Source organism: Protopterus annectens, chromosome 14.part0, assembly GCF_019279795.1.
Source record: "Protopterus annectens isolate FY-2018-M chromosome 14.part0, PAN1.0, whole genome shotgun sequence".
NCBI lineage: Eukaryota > Metazoa > Chordata > Ceratodontiformes > Protopteridae > Protopterus > Protopterus annectens.
In genome coordinates this window covers 501,446,705-501,469,112 of record NC_056748.1, presented here as the reverse complement: position 1 = coordinate 501,469,112, position 22,408 = coordinate 501,446,705, and the positions used below count along the sequence as shown (strand labels likewise).

The 22,408-nt window shown below is 39.1% G+C and overlaps 1 protein-coding gene across 1 annotated transcript in view; it reads right to left on the bottom strand.

The window, feature by feature from the left end:
* Positions 1–22,408, bottom strand: part of LOC122788794 (vomeronasal type-2 receptor 26-like) — a 129,754-nt gene that overhangs the window by 35,572 nt on the left and 71,774 nt on the right. The window contains exon 3 of the mRNA XM_044055678.1: positions 2,506–2,629. Within this exon, the coding sequence (XP_043911613.1) occupies positions 2,506–2,629 (124 nt within the window). The remainder of the gene's footprint in view (positions 1–2,505; positions 2,630–22,408) is intronic.

Below are 22,408 nucleotides of genomic sequence, written 5' to 3'. Positions count from 1 at the left end.
CATGTAGTAAATATGGACATTTAAAGAGGAATGTTCAAAATTTGATTCAAAGATCTTGGGAGACAGATGTGAATCACATGGAATATATTTTTGTTTGAACTGGGTAGAAAACCCTCAGGAGAAGATTTATTTGTGCTAATTTTAATAGTTGCAAAAAAGTATAACTAAGCTCTAGAAATCAATCAGGAGTCAAATGTAAAGAAGTAATAAAAATAACAGATAGTATTCATAATATAGAGATGTAAATAATGAAGTAAAAGCAAGTCATGTACGTAAAGCAAAATGGCTGAAATGAGGGGAGGCCCAGCAAACATAACAAAACCAAAGGTAGGAGAGAGTAGAGAAATAAAAACAAGGAAAATTACAATGTAAGCTTGATGACAGTGAAACTATTTTTTTTTTGTTTTATCTTCCTTATTATCTAGGAGGGCTAAGAGACAGCAAGTGAGGTTAACCTTAACAGAGAAGAGTGGTTGTAATTTTGTAAGAGTACAAGGTACACTTCTAGATGAAAAAAATATTATAATTCCCTAGGAATAGGTTGTGTCCACAGTATAAACTGACAGGTTGAACTGTGGAGTCTATTTTAAAGATATTAGAGGATGGCTCAATTACCAGGGTAGGACTAGTGCACCATGCATGAAGACTGCACAACAAATGTATACTGTGAGACTATGTATATAAATTATGTTAAAAACATAAATAATGCCAGTTAAAAGTAATCAAGTTAACAGAAGCATTAACAAAATTAGACAAAAATGGCTTTCTACAAATCCATCTTATAGCAGCTGTTAATTTAAAAATTGTCCTAAAGTTCGTTGAGCCATTCATACTATGTGTCTCAGTGGCATTTAACTTAATTTGCCACTGCAGCTTCTTCTCCAGTAAACTCTCAAAACTGTTCCATCTCACACATAACTTAGTGCTGTCAATAACAAAAAAAAAAAACCTTGAACATCCTAAAGTTTTCACACATTTGAGAATATCTAAGTAAGACATTACATGCTGACTGGCTCTGACAGCATAGCTGTACTCATAAATTTTCTGTTGCAATCAGCAAGACATCATAACTGAAAATGTTATAGTTTTCACATGTTGCACTTCAGACAACATTCTTAGAATTAAAATAACATTATTTCAAACAACTAAATGTCTTCTTAATATAGGAACATATATTACAATGTCCACTACTGATAAACTAGCACTGACTGCAAAAACTGAAAACTGAATGGAAAATATTCCACAGATGGACTAATAGTACACTGATTTTCCAATGTGGTTAAAAGATTTAATCACATTGGTGTTACCCACACGCAACGAAAACATGGGAAAAAGGGAATTGATGATGATGATGATGACACTATATTTTTATATTTAAATTACAGAAATGGTAATATTGATTCCAAGAAGACAATGAAAGTCACAAAGAAAAAGAAGCTTGAGAATCTAAACTAATATACAATCATCTTCAGTTAATTAGTGATACCCACATATTTAGGTTTAAATGAAAAAAGCATCTGATTCCTGAACATTAAAAAGTCTGAAAGCCTTGATCAACACCCAGTTGTCAGTTTACTGAATATCTCCTAAATGACTATAGGGCTGCTTTTCCAAAATACTGGCAAAAAATACTTTCAGTTCTATGTATACATACAAAAGTAAATAGCCAGATGCTTAACTTGAAATATAATGGCATCCACTATACAATACTTAAACCATTATTGTTTGAGTTTACTATTATTAGAGGTTATAAAACTTGTTTTCTGTTATACTCAATTTGCCTTAGTATGACGTTTCTCAGTTGAATTCATCAGTTCTGTTACTTTATGTAATGTCATTAAAACACTAATACCTGTGTAAAACATTCTCTCTGTTATTTAGCTACTTTTCTATAGTTAGGTAGTTTTGTTATTTTAAACAATAAACACAGTAATTTCATAACTTTAAATTATACATGCCTTTTTGGTTTCTGTTTTGAAAAATTCCCCTTTTAAGTCTTTCATTGGCACTCTAGCCAGTGCCCCACATCCATCACTGGGTCCATCAGCTACCTTACTAACCCCCCTAGACTTTCTCCATTACCCTGCCAGTGCCTCAGACACCCGAGATGCTTAGTGAAGTTGTGTCACGTGGGCTGTGGTTGGGGCTTTATCTCTGTGCATCGTGGTGCTGGCCTTGCATGCAGCTTAGTATGCTATTAGGCACATGTTAAATGGATATACCATTAAATCTTCTATGGTCACATAAAATAGTGTCATAACATATTCCATACCGTAGTATAGAATATAAGAGGAGCTGGAGTCTTAAACATCAAATATTACAAGCAGAAAAAAATTAAATAATAATCTTAATTATAATAAAATCTCAAATACTTGCAAAATCTTTTTCTGCAGATGTGGTTTAATTGACTGTATATATTTCTTCTTTGTTGTGCTGGATTATTACTAAATTTTACTGAATTACATATGGGGAAAAAGACAACACAAACCTTCTATAACTGAGTACCTGTTTTGTTTGCAATTTCTCCAGCTGAACATGGAATACAATCAAAGCAACACACTGGTTGTCCCCGTCTTATTGTTTTTCTGTATCCTGTGGAACAGCTCTCACTACAAACAGATTGAGGAATCTAGATAAGAAGGAGATGGGCACACTTTATACTGCAAATCACATCATTCGAAGGGTTTCATTCATTGTCTTATTTTTCCTTCACATTTCAAGCACTTTTACAGTTATGAAAAAAAAAAAACAGTAGCATAAGTACCTATAAAGTTGCACAGAATTTTATGGGGGGGGGGTCGTTATGCTGCCTCCAGTAAATTGAGTTTGAAAGATAATACACAGTAGAACACACATTTTTATTCTGTGTTAATACATTTCTTTAAAGCAAAAGTGTTTACTGTAATATGTTTACATTTTCAGTACATTTGCAAGTCATGCACACACTATGATTACAGAATTTGTTTTCTATTCTGTAGTCTGTAAACTTTTAATGCAAGTAGACTACACTAATATTAAAGGACGACACAGCTTACCCCATACTTAAGACCAGCACCTTGGTAGCATGCATCTAATACAGAAGACTCTCTCTTATCCAGTGTTGCTGGGACCAGATCTTAGGCTGGATAAACGAATGACTGGTTAATCCAAAAAATAATACAAAATGACATTTATAGGTTGCAAATCAAATTAAAAAATGATGTATATAAGTTCTATGTAAATATTTATTAATTTATTTATTCACAAACAAGAGAGAGAAAGTTTTGGAGGTCAAAGTTTCAGTTTTAAGACATGGCCTGTAATTATATTGGCAATGTATTTGATAGCATGTGGAGGTCACGAGTGTGTGGATCTATGTGAAGTAAGGTTTAAGAACTTTGCTTACACAGGCATGTGAATAAACAAGGGCCGGTTTGCTTGGGCAACTCCTAGTGACTGTATGTTAATGACCATAAGTTTGTAAACTCGAAAATTCATAACAATGGTCTGAGGGTTAAGAGCATTTAGGGGAGAGTGATAATATGGAATTAACAGGGCTGTGGGATAGCAGAATTGGTTACTTCATCTACTGATTGCTGGGTTTGTTGTATTAGCTGATACAGTCACTAAATACAGGTAACTCACTCTTATCCAGTCTCATTTTAACCTAGCACTTCTGAACATCTCAGCTTATCAATTTAATCTTAAAATATTAAAATACAGAAACAAAAATGAACTTGCAATATATAAAATAAAAAATGAAAGTTTATTTTTGTTTCAGTATTTTAACATTTAAGATTAAAACGATAAGCCAAGACATTCCAAAGTGCCCAGAGGAGGAAGAAGTGTTGTTCTTCTCTGCTGTCTGTTGCTACGGCTATGGCAGAAATATGAAGGCCAGTTGAAAAGGAGGCCCAGTTAAAAGGAGGCCAGATAAGAGGGAGTCTACTGTTTATCAAATCGAAGGTACAGAGCAAAAAGATGCTAAAAGCAGTAAGATGAAAATGAAAATGGGTGACACTCAATGTACACAGTCAATAAATGATAGTTAATGTGTGAAAATGCTTGTAATCTAGATAAATGCTACCAACACTACTGTTACTGATGGAAGTAGGATGTCCTACTTACTAAGGAAATTAAGGAAGAATTTCAAAATGGAGGCAATGAGAAAATATGAAGCTAAGCTGTTCTACTCATGTTGCAGAAAGACCAGTAATGTCACTTTCCATTCCAATGTGGGATCAGGATGTTCTGCCCCATTCAGGGACTTGGTAGTCCAAATTCTTTTTAATCTGTCACCAAAAATGATTTTTTTTTTTTGTAATACCTCAAGATAGAGTTTATGGCAGGGAAGATGGATAATATAAGATGTTTACTAGTCTGTAAGAAGAAAAGGATCAAAATAAATTCAAAGGTTACAAATAAAGAAGACAGGAGGCATTGTGGGTCATAAGGAAGACTGCTTATGACAGTTTAGTCCAGTCAGTCCACAAAATAATTTATGCACCCTCAAAATAATCATTCAAGTGTGCGCGCTCGTATGTGTGCGTGTGTGTCTTTATTTATAAACATATATATATATATATATGTATATATATATATATATATATATATATATATATCTGTACACACTCATACACACACTCACATAGTTACACACACATGTAAACACACACACACACACACACACACACACACACATACATACACACACAAGAATAATGTTATGGCAAGTCTTATGAGGATGACATACAAAGAAGTACTTCTGAGCTTAAATTTGTTAGATTATGATTCTAATACCTTGAATGCAACCCATCCTAAAGCTGGATGATTTCTGATGCTCTAGATGGATCATGCCTCAGGTGGTAGAGAAACTTGTCCTAGAATTTGTATAAATAAGTGAGATTAAAGAACAAATTCTACCTCCTTAAGATCTCAGTGTATCAGTGATGCCTTGCCTTTAGACACTCCTCAAGTAGTCTAAGCATTAATTATTAAATGTACCTTTATATACTGGCAGAACACACTTTTTCTTTTTGGTGTATAGCAGTTTAAAAGACTTGTTATTACTGTGAAGATATGTGAAGGCTGCCAGCCTAGCCAGATAGAATTTTGTAGGTAATTTTGTAATTTGTAAATATTAATATAAGTTCTCTTAAAGGGAAGAAAATGTTGTTAAATGTGGAACTACAAAAATGTAACAACAGTGCACTCTGCTGTAGGAAGGCTGATAAGTCAAGCATTGTGTAATTGTTTGATGTCGAAACTCGGAGCCAAGATATCTAAATGAATGAATTATTCCTATTGTTTTGAGATCAGAGTTAATGGCTACAATTTACATGCATAATTTCTTTTATTGCTCTGGCTTCCTGGCCAACTGCAAGATCAAAAGGGCTATTAACCTCTGAGTTTCCGTTAGCCTGGGAAAACAGAAAATTGTTAAGAATGATGTAATGTGAAGCAGCACTGCATTATCAATTTAAAGAGAGAGAGAATCAGAGAGTATTTGGCATTTGTCTTTAGAACAACCAATATCACCAGCACTGCTTTGCTCTATATGTAAGTTTATTTTAGAACTGTGTTTTCTCTTAGATATAGCTAGGAAATAGGAAGATTAGATTAGTTTTTTTCTGTATTGATATCAGAACTATTCTACTGTATTATTTTAAACATTTTCCTAAACTACTACTGTTCATAGGTAGGTACTAGGCTATTGGCCCTAGGGCCTATATAAGCCTAGCCATAAAGGTACCCTGCCTTTCGCCACCCAAGAAAATTATTTTCATGTGCCCCTGTCAAGCAGAGCCACAGAGGTGATCCCCGGGGTGAATTTCCTATTTTCCATCCAATCATCAAGACTTTTCTTGAAGAGTGCTAATGAGGAGCTCTGTTTGACATAGATAGGTAGTCTGTTCCAGAGTATGGGAAGTCTCTGAGACAGGAATCTATCCCTCCAGCATGTTCTGTTTATTGTGGTGACAAGGTTTAGGTCCCTAGAGCATGTAGCTTAGAGGGATTGGGATATCTTTAAATGGAGCATGTCCAATAGCTCTGGGTTTGACATAGCTTTGTATGTTAGGCAGAGATCGCCTCTGAGTAGGCGATATGGGATGGAGTAAAGCTGGAGTTTTTTTAGATAGTCTGCGTAGGGCATCTGTTTGAGGCCAGTAATCCTCTTTGTGAGGTATTTCTGCAGCCTTTCCAGTTGTTGTAGATTTCTTGTGAGGTACATACCAAAAGGGGTGTTGTACTCTATAATGGGTCTAATGAGTGATGAGTAGAGGGAAACAATTACCTCTTTTTTTCTGGATGAGAAATCTTTTGTGATGAGATGTGCCACGTAGAAATATTTCCTGACCATTGTGGCTATGTGATTATCAAAGGAGACACTATTGTCCAGCTGAGTCCCAAGGTCTCGTATCACACTTTCGGTATTAAATAGACTAACGCCTATGTGGTAGTTCATGGGTACAGAGTTTTTACCAAAGGGGATGACAATGCACTTTTTGGCAATGAGCTTGAGGCCATGGCTTTGACACCAGGCATCTGTCTCAGTGAGACCCTTTTGTAGGATGTCCACATCGTTAGGAGTTTCAATTATGGCTCCTAGTTTGCAGTCATCTGCGGACTTAGTTAGCCAAAGATCTTCTGTGTTAGCCTGTACTTCAGAAAAGTAGACATCAAACAGGAGAGGACCCAGGACTGAACCCTGTGGTACTCCACTTGTGACTGATCTGAAGTCGGATTTGGAGTCTGCTACTTTCACAGTGTGGGTTCTGTCAGTAAGCCAGTTGGCAACCCATCTTGCGACATAGGGATTTATACCTAGTTTAGTGAGTTTATCTATAATTCCAGAGTGGGAGATGGTGTCAAAAGCCTTGGCAAGATCTAGATAGGTTGTGTGAACCACCTTACCCTCATCTATGGCTTTGGTAACTGCTTTAAAGAAGTCTATCACATTTAGGAGACATGATCTGCCTTTTACAAACCTGAACTGTGTGGGGTCCAGAGTTTGGAGATTACCAGTGTCATTGTTTATGAGTTCCATGATGATACATTCCATGGCCTTGCAGACCAGGCTCGTCAGACTAATGGGGTGGTAGTTCCTGGGGTCTGTCATGGATCCCCTTTGTGGAGTGGGATAACCATCGCAGTGCACCATTCAATGGGCAGAAACCTGAGGTGAGGCTATGACTGAACATGGTACTTAGGTGAGGTGCCAGTTCATTCTGTAGTTCATGTAGAATGCAGCCTGGGATGTTGTCAGGTCCCATGGATGCTATGTTCTTGGCTTTGGAGAGTGAGGTTTTTACTTGTGCAGCTGTGATTACAGGAACTTTGCATTCTTCCTGTATAGAGATGGGCCCTTTAGGGGGTGAGAGGGGGGTAGAGTTAGCACTGAACCTATCTGCCAGGATGTTGGCAATATCAGTTGGTTCTGTATATTTAGTGCCATTGTGCCGTAACTCAGAGCAGATCTGAGTGTTGCCATTGATATTCTTGACATAGCTATAGTATGCTTTGTGGTTGTCTTTAGAATCAGTGGTGATTTTGTTTTCATAACTAGCTTTGGAGGATTTTATGAGGGATCTCAGCTTCTTACTGAGGCTGACCAGGGAGTTCCTCCAATCGTGGGATTTTACTCTTTTATGCAACAGTTTCTATCTTCTGTTCTAGAGTTTGTTTATGGCAGAAGACCACCAGATTGGCTTCCTTTTTTTGGAGGATAGCATCTTGGTTCTGTTATTGATAGCACGATCCATGCACTCGTGTAAGTGCTTATAAAGTGCATTTGTGTAGGATTCAGCAGTCGTACCTCTATTGTCCATCTGCATGGGTGTCGTGAAGTTTGCCACTTCTGTCTTAAAGAAGCGTGAAGTTTGCTTTGGAGAAATTTTTTATGGTTGTTTCCCTAATGGGGGGTGGGGGTGGGATGTGGATGTCTAGGGTGATTAGCTTGTGGTCAGATCTGACCAATGAGGAATTGACCTCTGGTGTGGAACACCGGTCACCCATGTTGGCAATGACCAGGTCTAGGATATTGCTGCCCCTGGTGGGGGTGTGAATAAGGTGATCCAAGGCGTTGGAATTTATGAATTCCAGAAAACGTTGAGCAGAAGAGTTGGTATATGAGTAGTTTTCCCAGTTAATGGTGGGGTAGTTGAAATCACCCATTATTAGGGTGTTGGGTTGTACCCTAATATTTTCTAGTGTATCAAGAAAAGAGGAGTGGGATTCCTGGGGCATGGTGGGGGGTCTGTAGCAAGCTACAATTTGGATTGTGGTCTTGCCCAGAGTTAGTCACACTTGGATAATCTCAGATGCATTATGCTGAGCAACTAGCTTGGAGGTGTGGACATCCTTAATGAATATGGACATGCCTCCACCTTTAGTGTTTCGGTCCGGGTTAGGTGGCTGAAAGATGTGGTATGAATTATAGCCTGGTAATGCAGGGGTGCTCTCTGGAGCTTTGAACCAGGTCTCTGTCACTGCATAGATGTCAATGTTCTCCATTTTAAGGAGTGCCTTGATTGTGATTCCAGCTTTAATGAGTAAAATGTAGACTGTACAGCACATCTTTCAGAATCTTACACTTAGATGTACTGCTTCTATATCTACAAATGTAGATTATCTTCATTGTTATTTTCTAAACCTCAGCAGCCCCTTCAGAACCAGGCCACTAACACCTATAATCAACCCTTCCCTTACCATTACTAACACACAAAATTAATCTAACTGGTGCATTTTTGTTTACCTAAAAAACACAGCTGATACGTTAAACTATTTTTGTTTCATAAGAAATTGCTCTCATTTGCCTTCCTCATGACAGCATGTCACAATACAACATATCTGATCAACAGAACCTTTATACATCCAATAACCACAAAGCAAATTCTACAGATGTACATAGACAGTAGGAGTTCCTGAAACCCAGGATCTTGGAGTCTTACTATTCACATGATTTATTAACATTCCATCTCCAACATAAAACAGTGATTTTATGTTCAGATTACCTGGTCTTCTTTAGAAATGATTACTCATACTCCAGCATATATTTTCATGGAGCAAATGTTTAATAAGACCTGCATATTTATAGCTCTTAATCAAATTCATGTCTATAGAGTGACGGCACTCTAAGTGAATGCCAAAACTCTGAAAAAAATAACCAAAAGCACTTTCTGTGGCACTTATATAGAGTGACGGCACTCTAAGTGAATGCCAAAACTCTGAAATAAAATCACCAAAAGCACTTCCTGTGGACCTTATATACCTACTCAGAGGACACACAAAAGTGAAGAATAGAGTATACCCCACTGTTGTTGAAATTGCTTTCAGCAAACTTACTTAGGAGTTTCAACATTTGTATGGAGTATGGTCACTGCAATGACTGCCTTCTACTTAATGTTTCACTAGTTACTCCAGCAAAGTACACTGGGAAGCTTGGGGATGGAACAACAGAAATGTTCCAGGGTGACACAGCATTAAGAGGAGATATAAATGTGACTGTTAATCCAGACTAAGATGCCTCATCTAAACTGTGGCCACAATTTACAGCAGCATTGGATAAAGAGACTGTGTTAAGGGGAGGGGTGCAGGATTTCCCTTTGACCGATATTTACTGGCATTTATAGCACCAGCAGGAAATGTGCATTTCTTTCTCATTGGTGCTCTGCCTTGATCTTGATTTATGCTATTATTTTATTTACTTATAGATAGTGTAGTATAAACTTATCCATTTTAAGCTGTGACTTGGACTACAAGGCACATAGAAATACAGACAACCAGTCAAGTCCAATATAACGTATATATAAGTTCAGCTAATGTACAGTGAACGTAACAAAAGAGATATTAGCTATTTTTTCTTTATTAAATGCACAGTAATTAAATGAGAGCATTGCTAAATCCTAAATGCCAAAAGGCTGAATGCAGAAAGACCAAAGTCAAAAGGTCAAATATAAAAAAAAAAAAAAAAAAAAAACTTGACACAAATATGACTGTAACATAAAACAATAAATATGCCAGTCTGTAAAACATATTAAAACACAATTTGTCAGCAACATCAGTCTGTTACCTTACAACAGTATAAAACTTGACAACATGCAATTATAATGTCCATCAGCTTCCCTACCTTCGATCAGATGTAAACTGGACAAAGTTTAAGCTTATCAAGTATACTTTCCTCAGTGGAAACTCATCATCACTGCATTTAGTTGAGAATTACTGCCAGTGAAATCTCAGCTGTTGCACCAGCAGTCATATAAAGTTTTACAGGTTTTCATCTCTGAGGTTGTGACGAGCATGCCACGCAAGCCCCCACATGGAGGAGAAAGGGGTTTTGTCTCTATGCAAAAATATTTTTTTAATCTAGTTGAAGCTTCTTCAAATGATTTATTTTGTCCAGATCAAACTATAATCAATGTGGATTTATCCAGATGTAGCACAATGATCAACATTGTATAAAGGGTTGTAATGATATCAAAATTAAATGAGACTACCACAGTGAACTAAACACCCAGGTTGTTGCATGAACTGTAAAAACCGCACCCCAGGATTTAATAAACTCCATGTAGGCACCATGTAGAGCCTACACAGAATGTATTCACGTACATGGCCATGAACACCCCTCAGCAGCGTGCCATACATATTAATGATGGCTGGCTGCTGAGGCAGAGCTGAAGAACACAGATATTAAATCAGTGTTGTTTTTTTTTTTTTAAAAGGCATGTTTGCATTGTACAACACAGAGCACAGCAATGCCAAACTGTGCTCACATGTAGACAGCTGACACCCGCCAGACATCTAAATATAGAAACTGGATGTAATTAACAAGCATAATAACATTTTGTTTATTTTATTTCCTTTTTTATTTTATTTGGCGTTTGTGTGGCATGGTGCAGAATGCCGATAAGCCGGGTTGAGCTCATACATATATGGCAGACACCTGTCAGACATCTAAAAACAGAAACTGGATATAATTAATTATTTATTTTTTTGGTTTGTTTAAGTGTACTCTGCTCAGCACTGCTATCAGGTAGCTCAGTGGTATATGTGAAAGTATACTGGATTTCTTAATAACCACGTAGCTTAATGGGAAGAGTTACAGCTGTATGTGTAGTAGGTACAGGGTTAAAATACATGGAAGTCATAAGTAGTCTGTATTTTTGTTGCACATATTATGGACAAGATTTTAAAATACAGCTTCGCTGCACTCTGCACAACTGTGCTCAAACATGCTAAGCACCGCATAGACATGTTAACAGCTGCCAATGTCTGTGCAATTGCTCAGTGATGTGTAAGGGTGGGAAAAGAGCCTATATAAGACATACTAGGCAGGAATTCTGCAGAAATCATTGGGGTCTATCATCTGTTGATATGGCTGGTGGTGTTGGAGAAGGTGTGTGCTTTCAGGCTCAGTGGTAGGGCATTCAGGAGTCCAGGGTTATGGTTGGGCTCCTTGTGAAAAAACATGAGGATAGGCTGCTGTGGGGTGGTTTCCAGGGTTCAGAGTGTAAGGCAGAGGCCTGGGACTGGCTGGCCAGAAAACTCACAAGTGTTACTGGTATCCTCTGCACAGGTGAGCAGTGTCGTCACCACCATGATGACCTGAAAAGATGAAAGATGGGAACCTTGGGCACCTGGGTCCAAGAAGCAAGAGCAGGGAATGCCCCACAAGTATGTAAGTGTTTTTTCCTCTGTTTTACCAATATGTATTATGATTGTCTGCAAAACTGGTATGCATAATGGTGTGCCTCTCTTCCAACAGCTGCATCTGAGAGGGCTTGCAATATCGAGTCTCATGCCTGGCGCCTGGACAGATTGCGCCATGAGTGTGGTGACTACGGATGTATTTTGCCAACTGTAGTGCAATAATCAAGAAAGAATAAAGCATTTACTGCAATAAAGTATACGCAATAAAGTCTGTAGTGCAATAAATTTGGAATTAGAGCTGTAGTGCAATAAATGACTAATAACTGTAGTTCAATAAAAACAATACCAATAACAGCAAGGAAAATGGTGTACATCAGAATTGTCTTGTCATAATCATTGGAGTAGCGCTGTATGCATTGAGTCTGTAAGGTAAGGCTGCTGCAGTCAAGTATAACCCTGTCATAGCTGTAGAATGCAAATCTAATGGCTGCAAACTGTATTGCTTAACTCATAGCACTGTTCAAGGCCAATACCAGTCATATAATGCTTTTTCTTCCACAGACATCAGGTAGTAAAGGTATATGGGTGAGGCAGGCCACTCCACAGCTGGATATTGTGTGTGCAGACTTCACAGAAATTGCAAATCAATAACAGTAGTATGTGTTCACATGTGTTGTTGAAAGTGGAATAAAGCTGTAGTTATACATGGAGTATTGTTGTATACCATGCATATGTGTTTTATTGGCACTACAGTCTAGTAAAATACTGTAACAGTACTAGAATGCTAGAGGAAAGTCCTGTATCTTGTATTGTGCAGTTCATAGTATGCTTCCAGGTGGTCTCCAGGCAAGTATCAGTCACCCTGCAGTGAGAGGTGCCTCAGTAGCTCAGTCTGTTAAATTCCTTGTATACTGTACATTTTGCCACACACAGTCCTGGGTTCAAATCCAGTGCTATGTAGCAATACATTTTCAGTATCATTCATGTAATGCTCACAATTTCTCTCTCCCCAAGAACACAAAAATGTGATGGGTGAGTTAGCCCATATTATGTGCATATATTGTGTTTAGATCTCATAGATTGTTACACTCAATAGCAAGAATGTGTGCATCAACATTGTTAATTCAGAAATAAAACTGTCTAATCCCAGTATGGCTGTATCTCTTACTTGTCTGTATTATGCTGCTTCAGTTAATTATTAAAATATTTGCGGATGTCCCCTGCAGTCACAGGTAGTGGGTTCTACTCCCATGCATGCCAACTTAGCCGTGACAGCTGTCTATTTTAATTACTGTACGCAAACATGTCTTTCAAGTGTCACAATTTTTCATAATATAATTAGAACTGAGTAATCTGTCATGTTTACCAGATAAATTATTACTTGAAATGCAATGTGTTACCAAATCCATTTACAGAACACCCTGGTAGCTATATAAGTCTACATTATGTGAAACTGTTCTGAGTAGTTCTGTACCTGCATTTGTTAGTGCTTGCCCCTTATTGTCTCATGCTATCAGCTTGAGAGGTATGTATAATCTCTAGATTTTTCCCCCCTGAACATGCATTGTAACTGCACGCTGTTTCTAGCCCACTGACCCAAATCAACTTTTGCTCGACTGGAACCTTACTCAACCTCAGTACCTACTGCATTCTTATTTTTTACTGTACCACATATACAAAACTATCAGTGCACACTGTTTCCAGCCCACTGACCCAAACCAACTTTTGTGCGACTGGAACCTAACTCAACCTCAGTCTCTAATACAGTGTTAATTTTTGCTGTACCACATATATAAAGTTATCAGTGCACACTGTTTGCAGCCCAGTGACCCAAAGCAACTTTTGCTCGATTGGAACCTAACTCAACCTCAGTCTCTACTACAGTGTTATTTTTTATTGTACCGTGTATATAACGTATGTCCTAGTTATTTCTCATTATTGGTGCCTAGCTCTTTCTAGTATTGCCTGTCCACAGCTAGTTTGCTGTTTGCACATCTCTGTACCGCATCCTTAACCTTACCCTCATCCCTGTTCCCACCCTACTGTCACCCGCACACTACACCCACATATTTACTGATAGCTCTGTATTCTGCTGGTCTCACCTCAGACCATTACTGTACATTTCTGTTTCCCTAATCTTCCTGTCCACTACACCATGGTCCCCTCTACTAGACTCTGTATTTCTTCTTTTTTACTACCAACTTTCCCTGAGAAATACATTTTGGATCACTCTGTAGTCTATCTCTATCTCCTCCTGCCTCTCACATTTTCAGTCACTATACTTACCTGCTTTGTAGATTGTTTCTTTTGCTGATTCTCCTTATTTTTCCCTGGTGGTGTATTATGTACATACCCTACTATTCTGCAGTGTTTTCACCTTGCTGACTCCTTCCTTTCAATTATTTTTAATATCGCTGCTTTACTCTGTCTCTCTTTGTAAACTGTAATCAGCTTTACTTGTGCACTTCTCTCTACCCTGTTTGCATCTATCTATATCCCTGCTTAATTTTTCCTTCTCCAATTCCTACTTCCCTATGTTATCACTCTTCGTAGACTCATCCATAATGCCTTGTGACATTTAAATCCTCTCTATTTCCCATTTCAGAGCCATCTTTCTCTCTATCTTTTCTCCCCCTGAAACAGCGCATGTAACTGCAGGTGTGCAACAGCTGACTTTTTTACTTTATTTAATTGGAAATATGCCTTTGCAACCTGATTGTATTTCAGCCAAGTGAGGTAACTGTCGCCTACCTGTGTAAGCACTAAGATACTCTATTTAATATTTTATCTTGAAAAAATGCTAAACTCTGTAGGATGTTTGTATCACTACAACTTTTGTCTGTGATTGCCAACTGGATGTATTAAGCTAGACTGCATGTATCGCAATGCAGCTTCAAATTAGTCTGCCTAGTTTTACCATAGTGTTGCTCCTGCCTCTGTCCTTAACTGTTTTTAAATGTTCTGCTGATTGTTTTTAACATATACTCTTGTTGCCACTGTATATAAAAGAGTGCTACTAATTATGTGTACTTGCCAAGCCTCAAATTCTGTTCTACGTGGGATGCGATTGCATATTGTTACTGTATACGGACATCTCATGTCCCTACTTATATGCGACTGCTTTTAGACTCTAAATCACTACTATCGGTGCCTATTTAGTTTGTTTTTGCCTGAACCCAGTCACTATTCTACAGGATATACTGCCTAACATTAGTTAAACATCTGTTTAATACCGAAAATGTTTCTGCTGTTACAGTACTGACACACCTTTTTGTATTGCATTGTCACTGTTGTTTGTATAACTCAGTACAGCCTTATTTATCTAAATTTTGTCCCCCCTTGCATACATACATACCTTCACTCACTCCTTTTCACAATACTGTAGCCCTCCCTTGCCTTTTTAATTTTAGTTATTGTACTCACTTAACTTTAAGCAAGCACAGTCATTCTTTCACTCACTCAGGTTTCTCTACCCCCTCCTCCTACACACGAGCACTCATTTAAACTGTCTCTCCTATTCCAGTACTTTTAAGTTATTTTTTGTCTCCCTGTATTCTAATTCCTCTCCTTTCTCTCTCTTTTCAGGTTATCAGTGCACACTGTTTCCAGCCCACTAACCCAAACCAATTTTTTCCTTGACTGAAACCTAACAACTGCAGTCCCTACTGCAGTGTTATTTTTACTGCACCGCATATATAAAGTATGTTCTAGTTATTTCTCATTACTGGTGCCTAGCTCTTTCTAATATTGCCTGTCCACAGCTAGTTTGCTGCTTGCACATCTCTGTACCGCATCCTTAACCTTACCTTCATCCCTGTTCCCTCCCTGCTCTCACCCGCATACTACAGCCACATATTTACTGATAGCTCTGTATTCTGCTGCTCTCAACTCAGACCATTACTGTACATTTCTGTGTGCCTAATCTTCCTGTCCACTACACCCTGGTCCCCTATACTAGACTCTGTATTTCTTTTTTTTACAACCAGCTTTCTCTGAGTAATACGTTTTAGATCATTCTGCAGTCTCTCTCTATCTCCTCCTGCCTCTCACATTCTCAATCACTATACTTACCTGCTTTTTAGATTGTATCTTTTGCTGATTCTCAGTATTTTTTCCTGGGTGTAGCCCTGCTCCATTCACCCTCGCTATGCTCAGACTCACGTTGCTCCCCTACCTTACCCCATTCCCACCCACCCTGACCTCATTTCCTTTATTCTCTACCATTCCACACCACACTCCCTATAGTCCCACCCCCATCCACCTCCTCCAATCTCTTTAACCCCTGCTCTCCACCCTGCACCACCCCTACAGCCACCTGTATCTCTACTCATTAAGCTTCAGCCTAACTTGCACATACTCTAATCGCAATCTACTTCTATCTTTACACTTTAACCATTCAGTTTATTTTACCATACTTTCATTGTCCTCACACACACTATCACTACCTCACCCACCTGCAAATCACCATGTCGCACAACTCCCTTCTACCAGCACAGCTAACTACATCAACCCTTACTATCTTATACAACCTCTCCTCTTATAATTTTCCCCACCAACCCAACTTTCTCTCTCCCACCTCTACTTATCCACCAGTCTTCCCTCAACTTCTTCATTCTTTCTTAACCCCACCACTCTACACTGTATCTAAAACCCAACCTCCAAACACAAAACTTAGCTCATTTAAACTAACCCACCCAAAAGGAAAACTCAAATACTTTCTACTTTGTATACCTAAGCCTCAACCAATCCCTACGCTCCTCTCCCTTTTACTTGCAGGTGACATAAATCCCAACTCTGGCCCAGGACTACCCTCACCCCCTGATGTTATCCTAATACAAACCACTACTCCCCACTTCCATATCCCACAAAAACACATCTCCTTTTACTCCATCAACCTGAGAAGCCTAGTAAAGAAAACTGCTAAATTCCATTGTTGGATCTCACAGCACTCACCAGACATCATAACCCTTAGTGAGACTTGGTTAAAACCACACATCCCAGATAAAGACATCCTTCCCTGGCTATAACATCCTAAGACTAGATTGAACCAAAAAAAAAGGAGGTGGTGTTGCTATTGGGTTTATATTATAACCTCGAAGCATCAGTTTTATGAACACCTAAACATTGACTGATAAACAGCAAAAGCTGAAAACCACGAATGGCCACTTCCGCAAATTTTTTCACAGGGAAAAAAATTTGCTTGGCCGGTGAACAGACAAATAAACTTTCAAACCCTAATGAAGTGGCGGGCTTTGCCCCCACACCCCCTTAACTAAATATACCAACTCCGAGATCGCTCTACATTGGAGAAAAGGGCAAATTTCTAGTAATGGACAAACAAATTTGTTCCCTGTGAAAAAATTTGCTGAAGTGCCCATTCATGGTTTTTAGCTTTCCCTGTTTATGGGTTGACCATTAGGTGTTTGGAGAGCTGACGCTTCGAGGTTCTAATATAGACCCATTGCTATCATGTACATTGAAAACCTTACACTAATCCATCTAATATCCCCCTCCTCTCCAGACTCTCCTGCAGAACTTCTTTTGGTCAACTGTAAAATCACTCTCCACACCTCACTTAACATTGCTGCAATCTACATCCCACCTGGCAACAACATTACAGTTTTGGAAAGTATTCTTTCTTCTCTGTCCTCTGGCCTCCACAATGAGACAATAATCATGGGGGATGTCAACATCATCTGGTCAACACTCACCACCATATCCCCCTCCACCTCCATTAACTTACATGACTTCACCCAACTAGTAAGTATACCTACTTATATTGCTAAATCCACTACCCACTCTGCTATACTAGACTGGATCCTAATATCACATCCCCATAAATATCACTTCACCAAAACCCTACCTAACACCCTTAGTGACCACTCCCCACCAAAGTCCTCCATTTTACCCCACACATATTTAAACCCCACACAATCAAAGCATGCCACAAACTAAGAAACTTTGACCCTCATGAACTAAACAGTCAGCGCTCTCTACTATTAACTGGACCTTTCTCAGAGAGTTACCCCTCATTGAAGATGTCACAGAATTTAATAACATATTCCTTAACATATTGAAATCCTTGCCTCCATACGCAATCTCAGAATAAAATCTGCCACATCTCCTTGGCTAACTCCCTCCACCCACTTCCTAATGGCACAGAAGGGCAAAAATTGGAAACTCTGAACCAAAAGTAAACTGCCCAGTCACCTCCAACAATATAGACAACTTCGTAACCTTACTAAGAAAGCAATTAACAATGACAAAAGAAACTACTACTCTAATCATCCCTGAAACACACCTACATAACCCCCAAAAATTCTGGCATACTATTAATCAAATCATTCATCCAGGTAACCCATCCACTCTCCACCCAAGTTCCGCAATCACTCCCCTCCAAACCACTACTAACTTTAACTCCTACTTCATAGACTCCATTAGCAAACTGATTAACCACCCAAACTCCAGCTCCATCCCCCCACCACCCTTCCTATCTCCCTCTAGCACCTCCCCTTCTTTCTGCTTAAAAACAGCATCCACTAGCTACATAAAATCTCTGTTCCTTAAGCGCAAACCTTGTTCTCCCTCCATAGATGGTCTCCCACCACTCTTTCTCCAGCTAGCTGCCAACTCCCTAGCTCTAGCCATCTCTATTCTCATCAACTGATCTATTACTGAAGCTATAGTCCCAGCCATATGGAAAAAGTTTTACACTCTTCCCATCCATAAAAGAGGCAATTCCACCGAACTGTCCAACTATAGGCCCACAGCAATTCTATCACCCCTCTCTAAGATCTTAGAAAATGTGTATACAAACAAATCCTACAATACCTCACACAAGAGAACCTAATTACCCCCACCAAGCATGGCTTCCGCCCTGGTCATAGTACCTCTACTGCCCTCATCTCCTTTATAAACACCATCTCTCAAGGTAGAGACCAGAATAAACTAGTCTCCTTCTCTTTCTTGCCCTCTCAAAGGCATTTGACACCATCTCCCACCGCCTCCTCTTAGTCAAACTCTCTCAATTAAATCTATCCACCACCACAATCACCTTATTCTCTAGTTTCCTCAGCAACCATTTCCAGTCTGTTAAATGGAGCCCAACAACCTCCCCTGAACTCCCTATACAGCTGGAAGCACCCCAAGGGTCAAGTCTAGGACCACTACTGTTTAATATTTTTACTAAGCAATTATCTTCCTCAACCCCATGCTCATCACTAGTGCAGTATGCAGATGACTCCACAATCATCTCCATAGCTACTACCCTTCCCGAGGTTCACACTATAACACAGGACTCCTTCCTGTCTATTGAAAAGTGACTCTAACAAAACCATCTTATCTTAAATTCAAAGAAGACCAAACTCTTACTCTTTGTACCAAAAACAATATCCCACCTGAAAACATCCTTTTCCATCACCTCCCACAATAAAACACCCATTTCGGTGGAAAGTCACACCAAACTCCTAGGGGTCATTATTGATGATCAGCTAAAATTTGACCTGCATGTTCTAAGTAACATAAAGAAAATCCATCACAAACTTGGTCTCCTTTATAGAAACAAAAACGCCCTCTCTAGTACCGCTAAAATTGCTCTATCACATGCCTAGTGCATACCTACTACCAACCCTTCTCTATGGCTCTGAAATATTCACAAATTTACAGAACTCACTTATTTCTAAGCTAGAATCCACGTATAAAAAAGTAGCTAAATTTATGGCCGAACTACCATACTCCTATCATCCTGCTTTGCATTCAAAAAACTGAAATGGTTAGAATTCCCCATTACCTACCCCTCCCTCAGCTTCACATAATTCATTCCATTCTATACCAGCCAACTTTATGCCCCAGTATCGCATCCAGTATCTCCTCCTACACCCCAGCTAGAACACTCCAGAGCTCTGGCCAACATCTTTTATCCATTCACAAACCCATGATCAACACAGGGGAAAACATTTATAGCTGCTACCCAGCTGAAAACTGGAACAAACTACCACTTGATATCTGAAACATCAGACCCAAACACCAATTCAGAAAGGCAGTAAAAAATCACTTAAGCAAAATTAAACTATGTCAATGCTATCTCCATCCAACTTTTTAGGCCACCCTTCTCTCACCTTCCCCCTATTGCAGTGAAACCCCAACCTTCCTCCTATCTCTCTCCTGTTCAGCTTTGCAAGCCATCTTACCTAACTCTCTGTCCCTAACCTCACGTTTATAAAATCATTTCATACTACCACCTCTTTCCCCACTCTCAGCCAGATTAATCTGTATTGATGTATAGCTTTTAACAGTAGAATGGCTAAGCTTAGAAACCCATTCTCACCCACCTTTTACTACACCATAGTCACTAGCCCTTGCCCTGTATGATTTCTTTGTACTGCTGCACTGTACCTTAATAAGTGCTGATATGTACAAACTAATTACCATTCACGCTAACCTGCTTTTGCATATATCTACTTACATTTGTATATACTGTATGTATCAATGTATCTTTTGTATGTTTGTATTAACTGTGGAGCTTTTCTCCCTGGTTCTCCACTGAAAAAGGGCTCTGTCCCAGCTGGACTAACCCGGTCAACAAATTTCAAATTAATAAATAAAGTGCGACAACAGCTATAGGAGAATTGTAGTCACTGCAACCACAACTGTCAGTACACATCTGTAGAAGTATGCATGGCCAGTGTTGTCAGGGATATTATCTGCAATCACACTAATGGAATGTTTTTCTCTCTCTCTTTCCCCACCCCTTATCTTAATTTATTCATTATTGTAATATATTATTATGATTTAATATTAACATATTTTGTTTAACTAGATGTTGGAAAATGTGGCTGATTATTGTTATGTTATATTATAACTTCATATTAAAATATTTTGTTAAACTATTTTAGAAAATGTGGGTGATTATTGTTATGTTTTGTTATGATTCAATATTAACATATTTTATTGAATTAACTGTTTTGTTGGCCGTATGGTTTACTTAACACTAGCATGATGTTACCATACTGACAGTTATGTTACATTATGTTGTGTTGCACATAATAGTATGTATTCTGCGTAATAAATATGATGTTCCATTCTGTTAATACTGACAATGGTTTGGTTGTTACTAACCATAACATATTGCTTTACTTCATGTCTCACAGCACATCAAGGTAGGCCAGTTCCAGCCGATCCCCCTACCTTGCCTCAACTAGCTGTGGCACTGTGTCCCAGCACATCTGGGCCCAGACTGGTGGTGGTCCCTCTGCTGCCCCTGCACTAACTGCAGCACTGGGTAGTACCACACCAGGGGACAGAGCCCAGTCCCCCTCTGGGAGTGGTGGGAGAATTAGACTGGTCAACCGTGATGAGTTAACCAGTCCTGGTATGCAGATAGTCCACCATGGCTATGTCCAATGCCTGCACTGGCTTGAGGACTTGCTGGCCAACATGGTGGGGCAGTGTCACCCTGGTGCCCACCCTCCAGCATAGTCACCTCAGGGAAGTGAAGGAGCAGTATTGATGGTGCCATGGGTGGGGACATGGGTCATGCTGCTGCCGTCTGGAGGGACATGGGAATTGGATTCCACAACTGCCGCCCCCATCAAAGGTGTTCACCCCCTCATGTGTCACACACTACCCATGTCTGCTGTCTTGTCTGTCTGCAAATCCATCCTCACCTACCCAACTTACCTCCCCTTCGTGTACCTATATCCCTTCCCCAACATTCTACTCTCACCTTAAAAAAAATAGGCACCTGTCCCACAAAAAATATCATCCATTTCACACAAATGTCCACTGGACACATGTAATTCAGTCCAATTGGCTTGACAATGCAGTCATGTTGTCCTAACCCCTCTCTCTGAGGTTTAAGAATCCAAATTCATCTCCAAATCTGTCAAAGTGCACAGTTGTTGCTTTACAGAAATGGATAGCTAGGGTTCTTTTCTACACCCTTCCTGCACATCCCTCCCTGCCTTTCAATATGTTTTTCCTCTGCTTGCCCCTATTCCACCACTTTCCTATCTCCCCTTTTTTCTTTTCTTTATATTTTTTTAACCTGGGGCTGTGCAGTGCGCCACATTGCACAGCTTCACTTAGCTCAGCTAAATATTGCTATAATAAGTATATGTGTTTTTAACATTGTAAGTCACATGTACAAAATAAACACTTCTGCCATGTTTCGAACTCAAGCCCATCACACCTGCAGCACAATGCATTAACCCACCACACCACACAACTTTTAATTAAAATAGTTGGTTTAAACAAAACATAGTAATTGCCAATTACAGTCATTAAGCATGTTTCAGCAGAGCTGCACACCACACCACACAAACTGGAATAAACAGTAATGGAAAAAATAGGAGTGTATCTTGGATTCTGGTGCAAAAGTACACTACTCGACAGCCAAACCCATGAGAATGGATGTATCTGAGACCTGTGATCAGAGGTAAATGTGCCCTTTTATCAGCAATGTGTAGAATGTCACCTGTTAAGGCATTCATGGCAAAATACATGTTCAATTGACATTCTAGTGCAGAATTACATCCATATAAAGCCATGCTCATATTGATGGATGTAGAAAATGTCTGTCACAGTCTGTATGTGTGCACATATATCTTGCAAGTACACTTGTTATAGCAGTGACTCAGTAACTCAGTCTGTTAAATGACTTGCATACAGTACATTTTGCCACAGACAGTCCTGGGTTCAAATCCAGTGTTGTACTGCATCTCAATTACATTATTGTGAAGACAGCAATTAATAGATCACTAATATACTCTTTATCCACACA